Source organism: Pneumocystis murina (assembly GCF_000349005.2).
Source record: "Pneumocystis murina B123 chromosome Unknown supercont1.4, whole genome shotgun sequence".
Taxonomy (NCBI): Eukaryota; Fungi; Ascomycota; class Pneumocystomycetes; order Pneumocystales; family Pneumocystaceae; genus Pneumocystis; species Pneumocystis murina.
This window is the reverse complement of record NW_017802362.1, coordinates 36,168-52,852: the sequence shown is the minus strand read 5'-3', so window position 1 is coordinate 52,852 and position 16,685 is coordinate 36,168. Positions and strand designations below refer to the sequence as shown.

General features: G+C 24.6%; 7 protein-coding genes across 7 annotated transcripts; 3 read left to right on the top strand and 4 right to left on the bottom strand.

The window, feature by feature from the left end:
- Positions 1-1,031: 1,031 nt before the first annotated feature.
- Positions 1,032-2,306, top strand: PNEG_01399 (hypothetical protein; the record flags this gene model as incomplete). The annotated part of the gene is made up of 1 exon (XM_007875143.1): positions 1,032-2,306. One exon carries the CDS (start codon positions 1,032-1,034, stop codon positions 2,304-2,306), a length of 1,275 nt encoding a protein of 424 aa, XP_007873334.1.
- A 769-nt stretch (positions 2,307-3,075) lies between these two features.
- On the top strand, positions 3,076-7,669 carry PNEG_01398 (hypothetical protein; the record flags this gene model as incomplete). The annotated part of the gene is made up of 20 exons (XM_007875142.1): positions 3,076-3,197; positions 3,254-3,388; positions 3,431-3,460; positions 3,515-3,579; positions 3,622-3,875; positions 3,923-3,974; positions 4,017-4,143; positions 4,185-4,536; positions 4,579-4,791; positions 4,837-4,915; positions 4,964-5,117; positions 5,161-5,457; positions 5,506-5,572; positions 5,616-5,737; positions 5,780-5,914; positions 5,957-6,235; positions 6,281-6,488; positions 6,530-6,699; positions 6,743-7,023; positions 7,066-7,669. Exons 1-20 carry the CDS (start codon positions 3,165-3,167, stop codon positions 7,667-7,669), a joined length of 3,657 nt encoding a protein of 1,218 aa, XP_007873333.1. The 5' UTR covers positions 3,076-3,164.
- An 872-nt stretch (positions 7,670-8,541) lies between these two features.
- PNEG_01397 (hypothetical protein) lies at positions 8,542-11,012 on the bottom strand. Its single transcript, XM_007875141.1, has 6 exons — positions 10,748-11,012; positions 10,379-10,704; positions 10,275-10,332; positions 10,032-10,230; positions 8,873-9,987; positions 8,542-8,826 (listed from the first exon to the last, which is right to left on the bottom strand). The coding sequence occupies exons 2-6, from the start codon at positions 10,621-10,623 to the stop codon at positions 8,590-8,592; spliced, it is 1,854 nt and encodes a 617-aa protein (XP_007873332.1). The 5' UTR covers positions 10,624-10,704; positions 10,748-11,012; the 3' UTR covers positions 8,542-8,589.
- A 231-nt stretch (positions 11,013-11,243) lies between these two features.
- PNEG_01396 (hypothetical protein) lies at positions 11,244-12,005 on the bottom strand (the record flags this gene model as incomplete). The annotated part of the gene is made up of 2 exons (XM_007875140.1): positions 11,244-11,597; positions 11,650-12,005. 2 exons carry the CDS (start codon positions 12,003-12,005, stop codon positions 11,315-11,317), a joined length of 639 nt encoding a protein of 212 aa, XP_007873331.1. The 3' UTR covers positions 11,244-11,314.
- Positions 12,006-13,338: 1,333 nt separating this feature from the next.
- Positions 13,339-13,807, bottom strand: PNEG_01395 (transcription initiation factor TFIID subunit 13; the record flags this gene model as incomplete). Its single annotated transcript, XM_007875139.1, has 4 exons — positions 13,339-13,443; positions 13,490-13,549; positions 13,593-13,690; positions 13,738-13,807. 4 exons carry the CDS (start codon positions 13,805-13,807, stop codon positions 13,339-13,341), a joined length of 333 nt encoding a protein of 110 aa, XP_007873330.1.
- A 71-nt stretch (positions 13,808-13,878) lies between these two features.
- On the top strand, positions 13,879-14,198 carry PNEG_01394 (protein kish-A; the record flags this gene model as incomplete). The annotated part of the gene is made up of 3 exons (XM_007875138.1): positions 13,879-13,896; positions 13,947-14,056; positions 14,105-14,198. Exons 1-3 carry the CDS (start codon positions 13,894-13,896, stop codon positions 14,196-14,198), a joined length of 207 nt encoding a protein of 68 aa, XP_007873329.1. The 5' UTR covers positions 13,879-13,893.
- A 75-nt stretch (positions 14,199-14,273) lies between these two features.
- PNEG_01393 (hypothetical protein) lies at positions 14,274-16,597 on the bottom strand (the record flags this gene model as incomplete). The annotated part of the gene is made up of 9 exons (XM_007875137.1): positions 14,274-14,801; positions 14,843-15,179; positions 15,223-15,446; positions 15,486-15,660; positions 15,708-15,846; positions 15,893-15,950; positions 15,993-16,195; positions 16,237-16,505; positions 16,557-16,597. The coding sequence occupies 9 exons, from the start codon at positions 16,595-16,597 to the stop codon at positions 14,274-14,276; spliced, it is 1,974 nt and encodes a 657-aa protein (XP_007873328.1).
- Positions 16,598-16,685: the final 88 nt, after the last annotated feature.

Genomic DNA, 16,685 nt, shown 5'->3' with positions numbered 1-16,685 from the left:
GTATAAAGGATTAAAGAATGAACAATTTACATTTTTTGTGCCTATAATTATATATATACTTATAGTTTTCATAAGTTTATATTAAGAATTATGTGAATAATAATAAAATTGTTTAGAGTTTTATAATTATTTAATGATAAAATGTTTATTTTAAGATTATACTATTTAGTTTAGAAATGTTGATTTTTTTTATTACAAAAATGTTTTAAAGTTATTTTTATAAATGGCAGCGAAATGAATTATTAGGATTATTTAGCAATATATTTTTATTAGTTTTTTATAATTAATATTATTTTATGTTTAGATATAGAAATATTTATATTCAAAATTTAGTATTAAATTGTGTTTATTTGACTTAGACATTAATTGATTATTTTGCAATTATTAAAAAGATTTTCATCTTTAATGATGATTTATTAAGCCTGACTTTCTTGAGAGATAATTAATATTTTCTATTTAATGTTATATACATGTTTTTTCTTGTCTCTAGTTTTTCTGAATAATAATATCATGAATCAATATCTGACATGTTTAATAAAAATATAAAATATTATTATTATTGAATTATAGCTTTATTGAGTTGTGTGTTTTAAATGATTTTTTTTCAATTTGAGAATTTATGAAATTTTAAGAAATGTAAATTTATTTTATATTATTAAATAATGTATTTTTATAAGATATTTAATTTATTTGGTATAATTTTTAAATACTTTTTAAGTTTTGTATATTTTTTAATGAATTATCGTTTAATTTTTTTCTTTGAAAATGTTAAGGCATTGGAGCTCATTAGTTTAAAAAATATGTTTAAGTTTTATATATTCTTGGTTTTTTACGTTTCTATTTCTGAAGTTAGTATTTCTTGAGATTTTTTTGAAAGAATTTATTTTTAGATATCTTTTTTATATGAAAAAACATAGTAATTTAAGTTCTTGATAATTTTAAGAAATATGGAATTGAACGTATTCTTTGAAATTATAGAAGTGTTTTTGTATAGATATTGATGGTTCATAAATGATATTTTTCATGGAATAATGTTAGTAAAGTTGGGTTTATTAAGAATTCGTCAACTTTTAAAGTATCTTGGGAATCCACAAAATTCTTTTCAGGCAGTTCATGTTGCTGGTACTAATGGAAAGGGGTCTGTATGTGCATATCTTTCTTCATGTCTTGCTCTCTCTGGAATTCGTATTGGTCAGTATTCTTCACCACATTTGATGGACCGTTGGGATTGTGTTAAAGTTATTGGTAGAGATGTTGATAAAGACCAGTTTTTTGAAATTGAAAGTAAAATAAAAATTTTAAATCAGAAATGCAATATTGGTGCAACTGAATTTGAAATAATGACTGCTGTTGCTTTTGAAATATTATCTAAGAATAATGTTGAATTGGCTGTTATTGAAACAGGAGTTGGTGGAAGACTCGATGCTACTAATGTATTATCACAGGTTTTGCTTACAATTATTACTAAGATAGGCATGGATCATCAAGAGTTATTGGGAAATACAATACAAAAGATTGCAAGGGAAAAATCTGGTATTATGAAAAAAAATGTTCCCTGTATTGTTGATGGAACCAATGAAGATTCTGTTTTGAAAGTTATTAAAGAAGAGAGTATTAAGAGTGGATCTTCTAAAGTTATTTTGACTCCTATGGATTTGGATAAATCTTTGTATATTCAAGAATGGGAAAAACTTAAGTCTGAAACTTCATTGTATAGGACTTATCAAGGGACAAATCTTGCATGTGTTTCTGCTTCTTTGGAAATTTTGTCTGAATATTATCCAAAGATTACACCTGGTATTTTATCAAAAGGGCTTTTAGAAACTTATTGGCCAGGACGTTTAGAATGGATAGATTTATCTCAGATAGCTTTTGGTGCTAATAAAATTCTTCTTGATGGTGCGCATAATATCGATGGTATAAACTCCCTTTCTGAATATGTTAATAGTATTCGTAATGGAATTCAACCTGTTTCTTGGTTGACTGCATTTACTCAAGGAAAAGATGTTGATTCTTTATTGTCGATATTATTAAAACCTTATGATAAAATACATTCTGTAGAATTTGAACCTGTAGATGGAATGCCATGGATAAGACCTGTAAATTCTTTTTATATTGCTAAAATAGCTCGGAAATATTTATACAAAGAGAATATTAAGCAGCATGGCACAGATTTACTTTCTGCGATAAGTTCTATTAGTCAAGATAAAGGTTTACAAGTAATATGTGGAAGTCTTTATTTGATAGGTCAAGTGCATAGACTTTTATATAAAAGGATTTTGTTACAAAAAGGTAGTACGAAATAATAATATTGATATTTTTGTATTTTTTTTCTATTTTGTTTAATTTTTGTGATAACATTGTTTAAGTACATATTTAATTTATTATATTTATCTTTTATATGTTAAATATTTTAAAAAAATATGCATTTAATGTTGATATACATAAAAGATAGATTATGATTCTTATTTTTGCTAATTTATAGAAAAGTTTGAATATACATATAATTAAATATTTTTGGTAATAAATTATTTTAATGTAGAAAACTATTTCATAGAATCGTTTATTTCCATGAAATTATGTGTTTCTAAAAAATATTTATTTAGAAAGATTTTGATTTAAAAAAATTGGTCTTAAGAAAATAGTTTATAAAATATTTAATTTTTTGAAATTAATAGTAATAAATCTTCTTTAAATTGTTTATGAATCTTAAAAAAGCAATAAAAAAGTGTTTCTTTGACATTGTATTGAATAGATTTATTAAAGTATTTTTTATATTATGAAATATTTAATCTTTTAAAAAAATGTTAATACTATTAGTTATAATATTTAAAATGTTTCAAATATTCAGATTGAAAAATACAATTTGTAATTCATGACTTTTTAATATTCTTGTCTTATATTTTAGTTTTTGTATTTCGAATTGATTTTTATTATATATATGCTTGAATACAAGTTTCTCGAAAATGAGCCGTGAGTACTTTATGAAATTTTTAATTGGATTTTAATTAAAAATCAGTCTTATGGGGTTATAATTAGTATGGTATGGTGTTTTTTAAAAATATTATGAAATAATTGTCTAAAATTTTGAATTTAAATTTATTAAATATTGGTTAAATTATTAACAACAGGGGTGGTAAACTAAGAAAAACAATTAAAAGAAAATGACTACTGATAATAAAAAACTTTCTGTATATGTATGTCTTTCCTACTATATATATATATTGAAAAATATTTTAATATTTTTATTTAGCATTTAGGCGATTGTCTTGGGAAGGGTGCATTTGGTGCAGTATATCGTGGATTAAATCCAAATACTGGAGAAACAGTAGCAGTAAAGCAGATAAAGCTACATAATATTCCAAAAACTGAGTTGAAAGTTATTATGGTATGTTATATTATTTTTTAATTTTGAAAGTTTACTATTTAGATGGAAATCGATCTTCTTAAAAATTTAAATGTAATTTCAATTGCCAATCATAAAGACCTTTATTGATATATTTCTATATTTTAGCATCCTAATATTGTAAAATATCATGGTTTTTTTAAAACTGCTGATGCATTGAATATCGTTCTTGAGTATTTTATTCTTAGGTATTATGACTAGTATTGATGTGTTAGATATTGTGAAAATGGTTCTCTTCAGAGCATATGTAAAACTTTTGGGAAATTTCCTGAAAATTTAGTAGCAGTCTATATTACTCAAGTATTACATGGCCTTCTTTATCTTCATGATCAGGGTGTTATTCATAGAGATATTAAAGGTGCAAATATTTTGACAACTAAGGAAGGATTTGTAAAGCTGGCTGATTTTGGTGTGGCCACAAGGACGTCATCATTGAGTGATTTTACTGTCGTTGGAAGTCCTTATTGGAGTATATATTACATGCGTTATATTTTTAAAATATTTAACAATTATTAGTGGCACCTGAAGTAATTGAACTTAGTGGTGCTACTACCGCATCTGATATTTGGTATGTAATATATGTTTTTAGAGATAGTTATAAATATCATAGGAGTGTTGGTTGTACTGTTATTGAACTTTTAGAGGGAAAACCCCCGTACCACAAATTGGATCAGATGCCTGCTTTATTCAGGATTGTTAATGATGAACATCCTCCACTTCCTGAAGGTTCTTCTCCTGTATGTTTCAAAATAATGAAGACTTTTTTTTAACAATCCAGGCTACTCGAGATTTTCTTATGCAATGTTTTCAGAAGGATCCTAATCTTAGGGTATCTGCAAAAAAGTTACTTAAACATCCTTGGTTGGTTAAGCAAGGAAGATTATATGATAAAATAGTTCCTCAATCTGCTGCAAAATATGATGATGTTATAAAAAGTGTTCAACAGTGGAACGCTGCTTTAAAGTCCCCAGATATTGGGACTATTCGAAAATCATCTATATATTCTACGCAACCATTTAAACCTACTGATTTTTATTTTTCTGCCAATGAAACTAAAGAACTTACTTTAAAACATGTTTCTGAAATAAATAGATTGAAGACAGAAGCTTTTAGGTCTCCTGATGATTCAAGTAAATTTTCTTTTTTTTTAAGTTTTTTAATAATATTTTTAGTTACATCAAATTGGGATAATGATTTTATTACTGATATTTCTCCGTCTAAACTACTATTATCTGATTCATATTGTAGAGCAACTGGGTTAAACAATAAGGTCTCGTATAAGAATATATCAGAAATACCATATAGATTTAAAGAAATATCTTCTAAATCCTTAGATAATTGGAATAAAGATTTTGAAGGAGGGTTGACATTAGGAAGCTTTCAAAGTAAGGGCTTTTTAATTGTATAAAGATCTAATTTTATTGTTTTAGAATTAAAAATATCTGTTAATGAAGATATTGAAGATAATATGAAGACTATACGGCCTCTTAAGAACGTAAAATATAATGAGTTATTTTTAAGTAAAAAAATAGATACAATGTTAATTAAAATTAATAGTTCTACTAATGTGTCGTCTTCTAATACCGAACTTCAATTATCTGATGAATGTTCTAAAGACATTCCATCTTTTCATTATGAAATAACTGAAGATTATTCTGATTTGGTTCCTGAGAATGAATATTCTTTTGCTCAAAAGGTGGATCAATATAAGGTAGTTTTTTTTTTTTTTTTTTTTTGATTTTTATTTTTTAAAGAGGGATAACTTAACAAATCTTCGCCTTTTTCATCCTAACGATATAAAAATGCTTTCTCAATCTTCACATCCACTGAAGAAGTCTCGTTTTTGTCAAAATTCTTCTATATTAACTACTGAAAATAATTCATTTAGTGCTGCTAATTGTTCTACTGAAATATCTCAGTATATTGAGCATGATGATGATGAGACTGATTATTCCAACATTTTCAGTCATTTAAGTCGACGCGATGAACAAGGCGATCTATCATATTCAGATACATTAATGCTTAATACAAAACTTTCATATAATTCATGGGTAAGAATCTTATTTTTATGATATTGAATGTTTTAATATATTTATTAGTTTTGTGATGATGCTAGTGATGAAGATGATCTTTTTTTGCAAATAAATGAAGGGTTTGAGGAAATGGGTAATTGGTTTAATTGTACGATTATTCTATTAATTTTTTTCAGATTTGGATGCCAATATTGCTAGAGAGCAACAAGCTAGGACTGCTGAGCGTGTTATTTCTATAGTAGATTCTTTAAAAGTTGATCAAGATGAATCGAGCTTGATTACTAGATGCAGTGATTTGGTTTTAAGATTATTTTATTTTTTATTTCAAGCTAATTTTTAGATGTCTATTCTTTCCGAATCTTCTGATTTTAAAGCAAATGTCATTGCAGCATCGGGTTTATTACCAATTTTAGAAATTCTTGATGTTTGTCAAAGACGAGATCTTATTTTGCAACTTTTAAAAATTGTTAATCTTGTAAGGATATTTTAGTTTTTTATGAATATATTAAATTTTAAGGTTATGGAAGGTAATATTGAAGCTCAAGAAAATCTGTGTTTTATAGGAGGTATTCCTGTTATTACCAAATTTGCGTCAAAAAAATATTCATATGATATAAGAATTGAAGCCGCATTTTTTGTTAAGATGTTATGTCATTCATCAGGAATAGTATTGCAAATGTTTCTTAGTTGTCGTGGTTTAAATGTTCTTGTCGAGTTTCTGGAAGAAGATTATGAAGTACAAAAGGATTTTGTTTGGATTGGAATTAATGGAGTATGGAGTATCTTTGAAGCTCAGGTAATATAAAATAGTTGAATTTTATCTTTTAGTCTAATTAAGTAGGGTTCTTCTCCTAAAAGTGATTTTTGTAGAATATTTGCAAAAAGTGGAATAATGGATCCTCTTTCTCTTGTTTTGCATCATGTATTAAATGAGGAACAAACAGAATTGAATAGGATGTGTAGTGAAAGGATTGTGAAAATTTTTTTATTGTTTTCACAAGCAGATAATACTGTAAAGGAATTGATTACAACTAGAGGAGTTATAAAACGTAATTATTAAGATATTTGATGTTTAGCTAATTTTTATTAGGAATTTTGAAAGATCTATTTAAAATGCCTTTATCTTTATTGATTAATATGTTAAAATTTGTTAAAAATTTATCAACGGTTCCAGCAACTTTGGATACGTTACAAAATGCTAATACTATTGAAATATTAACAGAAATATTAGCGTCACATGAAGGTGTATCTAATTCAAAGGTTTTTTCTCAATTCATTTTGTACAATGTTTGATTTTTTATAGGATATTTATAATCAAGTTTTAAATACTATGTATAATTTATGTCGTCTTAGTAAATCACGTCAAGAAGAAGCTGCATTGTCTGGTGTTGTTCCCTTACTTCAGAATATTGTTCAGAAGGTGCCTATTTTAAAGGAATTTGCATTACCTATTCTATGTGATTTAGCACATGCTAGTAAGGTCTGTAGAAAAGTTTTATGGCAAAATGGTAGTTTAGAATTTTATTTGTCTTTATTAAGTGACCCATATTGGCAAGCAAATGCATTAGATGCTATACTTGTTTGGTAGGATAAATATATTTTTATATATGAATATTAATAAATTAGGTTTCAAGACGATAGTGGAAAACTAGAAGAATATCTTTTAAGACCATCCTCGATATTGGCAATCATGGAAGCATTTAGCACTGCCATGGCTAATTCTTTTGAAAATCTATTAGAATGTCTTCATAAACTTCTTCGTCTCAGTCAGAGAATAGCATGTGCATTGGCTCAACCTAAATTTTTTGAAAAATTGGTCAGAAGACTTCAACATCAGAAGCCAATTGTTAGACTTAATCTTTTGCGTGTTTTAAGAAGTATTTGTAATGCTCATCCTTCTAAACAAGCTCTTATAACACAGTATGGACTTTATGATATAATTGAGAAACTTAGTCGGCAGGATACAGCTGTTCTTGTTCGTGAGCTCGCGAAAGATATTTTGAACCAGACATGGATGGATAATTCTGAAAGTAGTAAATTAAGTAATAGTTATAATAGTGAATGCTCAAATCAACAAGTTTCAACGGTATGGTTTGATGCTAATGATAGGTTAATATACGATAGGCTTGACGAATTATCTAGTTCAAGGGGTATATTTGATAATGATATTGTATGTAAAACACCAAAAACAGAGGTACATCGACGTCATAATATACAGAAAAGATATTGAAAAAATTTTGTTTTAAGTATAGCATTATCAGACTTTAGTCATTGGCTTAGTTATATTGTTTTAATTTAATATGGTAATTTCTGATGTATTTTTATATTTAAATATTTAATACTTTTTATAATATCTTAAAAGATTTATTTTTTTCGAGAAATACATATTTAATTTTACTTTGGTTTTTATATACCAGGGTTTGACTTAGAAAAATAGTCATGCTACTAAATGGAATAAACCTAGAAAAACATAATAATTTTTGACTATTTCTAATCCCGTATGCGATGTATTTATTGTTAATAAAATTATTAAATGCATAATGAGCTTATGGGTTCGCTATAGTAGAACATTTTTAAAGGTCTTATTTTCATATTTGACATTTTTTCAATCAGAGCATTATGTTTTTATTTGTAAATTTATTATATTTTAAATATAAAATCACGAAATGTTGATTTCTAAATTTTGATAAAATTATTATTAGTTTAAGAGTTTTTAGCATGATTAATAGATTAGAAATAAATTAGAAAGTATGATATTTTATTGTATATTATTTGAATGATACTAAAGTACAGTGATTTTAAAATGATATTAAGTATAGAAAACAATTGTAAGATAGAATATGCGAATTTTTAAATATTAAAATTTATGATTATAGTGTGATAATGATGACATTATTTTATAATTTCTTATGTTGATAATATATAATTTAAAGAATAACTTCCGTTTTTTCAGTTTTTAAAAATAGATTATGTATAATTTAAGTTGATATAGTAATTTTGAATGATGATTTTATAGATTTTAGTACATGTGTAACGGATAAATCTTTTTTTTTAACAAACTCTGGATTATTAACAATCGTTGGTGGTATTTGTCAAAAGTATAATGGAGATAATATGTTCTATTTGTGTTAATGTTTCGAGTTTAATAGATTATGTTATAGGGTTAGTAGATATAGGTGTTGTGGTTTCCTGGGGCATATCAGAAAATGTCGTTAGTGGTACGGTAGCTGTTTGTGATTCTGCTGTAGATCTAAAGGATGATATAGAAAGTAAAATAGTTAATTCTTTAGTTGATCTCGTAACTGTAGATAGTCCTGAGAGTATTAATTTTGAAAATGAAAATTCTGTAGAAATAAATTTTGCTAAAGCAGCTATAGCTATTATAGACTATAAAACTATTAGAATGATATTTATAAATAAAAGATTTTCAGACTTTTACAAATGCGTTTATATCTTCCCAGAATTTTCGTTTATGGTTCAGACTGCTATTTTCTCTAATATTTTTTAGTTGGCTTTTAAGTTTCTGTGTAACACCTCTTGCATTTATTGACATTGTGGCAAGTTCTTTTAGTTTTGCTGTGATTTCAGAATTTGTAGTTGTAGAATGGTTTTTTTCTGATTCAGTAATAGTGTTTCTAGTAGCTGCATTTTCCAATAATGTTAGAACAGAGAGAGCTGCTGTAGTTGCTGTTAATATTTTTTCAAAAAGATGTTCATCTGTATCTGTTTTGGATAGATCAGCTAATTCTAAATATTGTGTAATAATTGACGAAGTATGTGTATTTGGTAGTTCTACTTGATTTAGATTAGATAGTACTGGAATTGAATTTTGGTTAATATTAGATGTATTTGTTGTTGGAGCAGCAGAGTTTGTTATAGATATGTTTGATAGAGACTTAAAAGTAGGGTGATGTGATGATGCAAAATTACCAGATGAATGGTTTTTGAAAGAAAATATGTTAACATTAAAAGATGTAGGAGGTAATGCTGATACTAAAACCATCCAAGAATTTCGTATTTCTATAGTAGCTCCATAAAGTATTAAAAGGAGAGTTCTAGTATAACGAATATCAGCTTTCATTGTTATTTTTTTTATATGTTTATGAAAAGCTCCTATCACTTGTTTAAAGGCTTCAATGCATGTACAGCATGTAGAAATCACAAAAGAAGGTTCCATACAATGATCTTTTGTTTCATGTTCTTCTAGTGCATTTGTTAATGCTCCAATATGTATATTTGCTGTATAAAGAAATAGATTAATAGTTCGTTTTATGGAAGGATCTGTGCAAAATACAATATATTGTCTTATTCCTTGATAAACTTGTGATAAAGAAAACAATATTCCTTTAGAAGTTTCTATGACTTCTATAGATTTAAGAAGAATACGTTTAGCTTCTGGAAGTGTTGAAAAACGTTTGAAATAAGCTTCTGTATTTTTTTGAACATTATTTTTTGAAAATTTAAAGGTTGCATGATTATTTATTGAGCTATTGATTGTTTCAAGATCATGAGATATTTTTTTAGGATTATAAGTGTTTATTTTGTTTTCTAATGATAGTAATTAGAAATAGGTTTTTTTTAATAGTAATTACCTATTTTCTTAATCGGATTCTGATGATCCTTACTTTCAGAGTTATTTGATGATTTTCTTGTTGATAAAGTTGAAAATGAAAAAAGTGTATCTTCTTTTTCTTGAGTATCTTTTATTGATTTTTGTGAACCTTTTTCTGAGGATGATAGAGATATGGAAGTAGTTTTATTAGTTAATATAGGATGTTGTATTTTTGAAGACTAATTATTATAGTATTGTTTTAAGATGACAAAATTCTTCTTACCATATTTATTTTTTTTTCCTTTTGATATATATTGAAAAAATTATCTTTTTCTCCTTCACTAATCAATAATTAATAATATAATATATATAATTTAGTAATACAACCTGGTTAGGTATTGTTCTTCACCATGATCATTAAAATACTCTTCATGACTAGATAGAAATGATTTTATATTATTAAGCCAAGGAAGCATTTCTTTTTCTCCTCCTTTAAAATGTATGATTTCTTTTGGTGGAAATGTTATTGGGTTATGATCAATTTTTAGGATTTTAAGATTGCTCATTTTTGAGATATATATGGGTAATACTTTTAATTTATTTCTTGAAATCGAAAGAACTTTTAAGAACATGAGATTGCCAAATTCATTAGGCAGATAGCGAATTTTGTTTCTACTTATATCAAGAATTTCTAAAGATGGTAGATCGCAAAGCTAGAATCTAGTTACATATATTATTAAGTTAATTACAACTTACAATAACTGGGAATTCTTTAAATATGTTTGCACGGATATTGAGATATCTTAATCGTGATAATTTTCCTATTTCATCAGGAAAAAAACTTAGTTGATTATGTCCAAGAGTTAGTCTAAAAATAGTAAGTCTTTTTATGAAAAAATGAATATAAATTCCTGGATGCTTTGTCTTTGATTATATTTATAATTTCTTTTGGAACAGTTTTTATTTTTTTATGACTGAAATTAAAAGTAGTATTATTATCTTTGTTAGAATTTTGAGCCTCATCAATCAGCTTTTTAAATGTTTCTATATCATCATAATTTTCCATGTCTAATATATTATCTTGGAAATTATCAAAGTTATTTAATTGTTTCATGAGTATTCAATTTTTATCGATAATCTTAAGATTTTTACTTAAATTTTTTTATAAAATATTATTCATGCACTATTATGAAAACTTAAAATATAATATAATACAAAAATATATATTATACGCATATGTATGTATATATGACTTTTTTTATAATATATAATTATATATATTATGATTAAGATAAATTTTGGAATATCTTTTATTTATATTTCTTAAGTGTTTATATTGTTATATCTTTTTTTTTGAAGATATGACTGCAATGTTGCTTTTTTTCTCCAGATTTTAAGTATATTTTGTTCTAATATTATACCAATTTCGATATGAGATTTATCGAATTTTGCGCCATGCATTTTAGCTTCATCTTCTGAAACTATTTGTAATATTTGTTCTTGTGCTCTTGCAACATAAAATTCTGAAAGTGCTTCTGTATATGCATTCTCTTCCGTTCGTTTAGGTTTTGCATATGTCATTAACCAAAATTGTCTTTGTACAACACTAAATGATAAAATATAAATGTTTTTTTTAAATTTTTCATATTTGAAATTACCTTTCTCCATCTAGAGGTTTTGCTTTTTGATGAAGCTGACTCCAGTCATAATGTTCTGTATTTTTTTCATTATATTCTATTAGATTTCTTGGTCTAGCTAATTCCCATGGATGATCTTTAAAAAATCTTCTTCTGAGCTGATCTTCTGGATATTCAATATTTTGTGGCCGTAGAAGTTTTGGCTTTAGTGATTTTTTTATTTTAAGAAATTGTGGTGGTAATCTTCGTAATAAATTAAAGCTCGGCGGTGCTTCTACAATTGGTCTAAACCATTTTGGTTCCTTTTTTATATAATTTATTTGTAAAAGCTTGGAAGTCAATATATGAATTTGAAGTGGTCTTAAATCTATTGGCATTTCATTTGTATTTTTTTTTCTTTATATAATTTAAATGATTTGCTATTTATTGTATGATCGTATGTAAATTTTAATTCATTTGTTTTTGAACTGTAACTTTTTTATATAATTGAAAGATTAGTAATTAAGGTTTCACATTGTTAATATATATTTATTTAATATATACTGCATCTTTTATAATATTTATAGTAATTTTTTTTTATTTTAGATTATTGGATTTGTTTTTTATAGAAACAATTGATTCTTTATATTTATAATTAATATTTAAGTTTAATGGATTTAGTTATTTAATATTAAAATAAATGTTTAATAAGTGTTTTCAATAAAATTATTTAATAGTTATTTATATTTTGGAAATAAAAAAAATTATGAAAATGATAATATTTTGAAATTTTTAAATAATTATGAAATTATATTTATAATAAATTATTAGAATTTTTAAATACTTTTTTCTAAATTATTTTGATTACAATGTAATTTAAAAGTTATTTTTTTATTAATATATTATTTTTACTTAGAGCTATATATTTATAAACTAATTTTAAAATTTATAATGAATACATCAGAATGATTTTTTATAAAATATATTTTTTGTTAAAAAAATTTGCAGAGATGTAAAAAATTATGTAAAATATTATTGTCTTTTATTGAATTATATTTTGAAAACATATCTATTTTAAATCTAGTGAATAATTTAACTTATGTAATGTTAAAAAAGATTATGATAATAATTTCTTGATAATACCTGATACATTTCTAGATAATTTTAAAAGATTAAAAATTATTTATTTTTTTTTGAAAACTGTAATTAAGTATTTCATAAAATAATTTAGGTCATATTTATGGATTATTAGTAAATTTTACGAACCTTATAACAATATAATTATTATTGCTCATTATAATTAGTTAAAGAATGTAATAAAATATTTTATTTTAAATAAATATTAATATTAATTTTTTCAAAGAATTTGTAATTTATGAAAATATTCTATAAAAACTAGTGTACAATATATTAATATAAATATCCTTATTAGTGGTATATTTTTAGTATTTTTGAAAAAGCTTTAAGTATTACTATAGTTTAAAAAAATTATAATTAATGAACTATTTAAAAAATGGAATAACGGGAGTAATGATTGTTAATGAAATATGACTGTTAAATTTTAGATAAATTAATACGATAAAAATAAATTTGGAAAAGAAATATACCTTAGAATTTCATAAAATTAAAAATGATATTGATATAGGTAGAAATTTATAATATGATTTATATTCATATGATAATCAAATTCAACATATAGTTCTTTGTAGTTTGTCCGTTTTTTTGCATTGTTTAATCCTTGTCATCAAACTGTTTTCGTGCTTCTGTAATTACTCTTTGTAAAGTTAAAAGTTCTTCCACGCGACCTAGTTTACGAGGATCATTTCTTAAAACAAACTATTTAGATTAGAAATAGAAAAAATAATGTAATAGGATATTCAACTTTAAAGTCGTCTACTTTTAATTTGTTTCTAGTACCTGCAATACGAGCTGCTTCCAGACACTAAAATAGATAAGATAAAACTATTGTATTTATCTTTTGACACCATTTCATTTATATAGTCTATAACAATATCCTCAAGTATTCTTACTGAATCAAGCGCAGGTTGTTTATTATCACCAAAGGCATACATAAGAGATTTTACTTAGCAGTGTTAATTTGTAATATTTGTAATAATAAGAAAAAATTACAATCTTTTATAAAAAGATGTTGTCTTTTTATTGTTTTTCCTTTTGTAAATGAATCTTGATTAGATGTCATTTAAATTAAAAATTTAATTTTTATGAATGTTTTTAAATTTAACGTTGAAATTTTTTCAAGTTTTGAAAATTATTTTTGTATATATAATGGTAAATTCAAAGATTCTACTACGAATATTTATTGACAAATGTAATTGAAGTCTGCTCTTTTTAATTTTCAGAGTTTACTTCTTGTCATTCTCTTATTAATTTGTACTTGTACTTATATTCGTGCTCAAACACCTGCACTTATGGATAGGAATAAAAATGGGTGAATTTAATTATGTTTGTTGTCGCTATCTCTTATTTTATTTAATAGGGCATTTTCAGTTTTCTGGAAGGCTGCGAGAATAGGTGAAAGACTAAGCCCATATGTTTCAATATGCTGTATCTTAATGGCTGTACATTACTAATTTAAAAGTTAAACTATAACTAAATGTTTAATAGTTATCAATATGCATTTAGTGGTAAAATTGCAAATGCTATTTTTATAGGAATTCAAATATATCATTAGTTCCATGACACATTAAACTAACTCTTTTTGATCCAACAATTCTTTCTAATTTCAAAGCATCCCATTTTGAAAATAGTGCTTTGCTTTGCTTATTGCAGTTTCCGTTTTCATTTGTATCATTTATAAATCCGATTAATTCCGGATAAAATAAAGGATTTTCCGGTAATGAATAAAATATGATAGTATTGGCACCTTTTATATTGTATCTTCGATAATAATGTGCACGTTCTGTATATAATAAAATTTTTTTATTTTTTGTATTAAAATATGATCTTGCTTTTGATACATCGGAATTGGAAGAATATTCAGATATAAAAGTAAAGGATGTTTCTTCTTTGCTTAAGTAATTTCTTATCCTTACAAAATCAAAGTAAGAAGATATAAAAATAATAAATCCATTTTCTTTTGATCGTATGATGTTTGGTAATATTGATGTTTTGAAATATAAGAATTTTATATCTGGATCAGCACATGGATCAGATGGATGTAATCGTAAAAATATCTATATTTTTAATATTCTTTGTATAAAATTATATTTCATACCTGTTGTATTTTGTACTTTACATCTTCGATAGATCCTTTATAAGTTTGTTTAATTTTATTTTTTCCACTAATATTAAAAAGAGAATTCATAAATAATGAGTTTATTTCGGGAGTCATATATTCTGAAAAAATAAGTGTTTGACGTAAGAATCGAGAATTTTCATCCAGATACCAATTTCTAACTCTACTAAAATCACATTCATGAATTTCGTTAGGTAATAAATTTAAATTATCAAAAATGTATGAAACGTGTTCCCAGTTTTGCATTTGTAAAGCATTTGCATTGTCAACAATCGTTATTTCAATCGATGATAAATAATCTCTGTTTTTTTTTTTGCTACTAAAGTAAAATATATATTAAAAAATTGTATATTTTTTACCCTTTTTCATCTATTAACAATCGCAATCCTAGTGGACTAGCTAAAATTATATCCGAATTATAGAAATCTGAGAAAATTTTTAATGTTTTTCTAGTAATTTTTATTCCTATTCGAAACATATCATCAGTATTTCCAATAAACAAATTTTTGTAATCAGCCGGTTTAGACATATTTATATTGTCTATATCTATAGAATATTCGTTAATGAAACGTTTTTTGTTTTCCTATCTCAGTTAGATTTAATGTGATGATTTTTTTATAACTTGTTGTTCTGTTCCAGATATATCAATAATAGTTTGTACAACTTCGAGACATGAATTTTTCGTTGAAAGTAAAATTAAAATTTTAGGTCTTGTAAATCCTTGATCTCTATATTCTATTTGGGAGTTTTGAAAACGTTGTATTTTTTCATTATTTTTCAATACATAATGTCTAGTTCTAAAAACTTTGCTTTAGAATTTTATATATTTAAATGATAAATATACTTATATATGTGGTTTAGAACATGTAAGATGTATAACGCCCTTATTTCTTTTTTATTATTATAATTTAAATAAGTAAATAGGAAATCTTGGTATGAAAATATAGGAGCTGCCAAAATGTGTTGTATATTGGTTAAAGAATCTATAAAATAACTTTAATCATTTATTTTCAATTTTTTCCTAATTACTTAATGTATGATATATCGCTTGATGCTTAAAAAATGATTCTTTTAATTTTTTTTTCAGCTATATTTTCTGTGAGATTTTTTTTATTGTTTTAAATCAAACCTTCAAATTACTAATGTTCGAATTTATAATTTTAAGTTCAATTCCAAAATTACTTGTTTCTGAAAGCTTATATTGGATTAATTCTTCAAACTCTGCTATTTTTGTTTTTTTTGTTATCCATTTATTTTCATTTGCTTTTTCTATAAATGATTTTAATTTAATTTCATCTGGAAACTGATAATGATGATAGAATGGATCAATATCTATATAATTAAATTAAATATAGTTCAAGCATTATACATACTATTTTCTTTATTATTGAAATTATAGTTTTCTGAATCAGAACATGATGTAATTTCGTTATTTAACTCTACATTTTTATTGCTTTCTTTTATGTTTTCATATATCTTTAAGTTTTCTGTTTTTTCTGCACTTTTTTGTTTTTGCTTTTTAGGTTTTTGCAATTCTGTAATTTTAACAGTTTGAAAAATAGTAGAATCGTCTTTTGCTTTTATTTTTTTTTTAGTTTTTATATGTTCTAAATTTTGTGATTTTTTATTTATACAAGTATGTCTTTATTATTAGAAAATTTTTATTGATAAATAATTTTCTAAAAATACCTACTTTGAGATATTTACAATTTTAATTTTTTTATTAGTTTTCATTTTGGCAAGTATAGTTTTTCGAACTTTTCGTTTATATTTTAAGATCGTTCAATTTTTTTTTTTTAATTTTGGAAAAAGTATCATATAA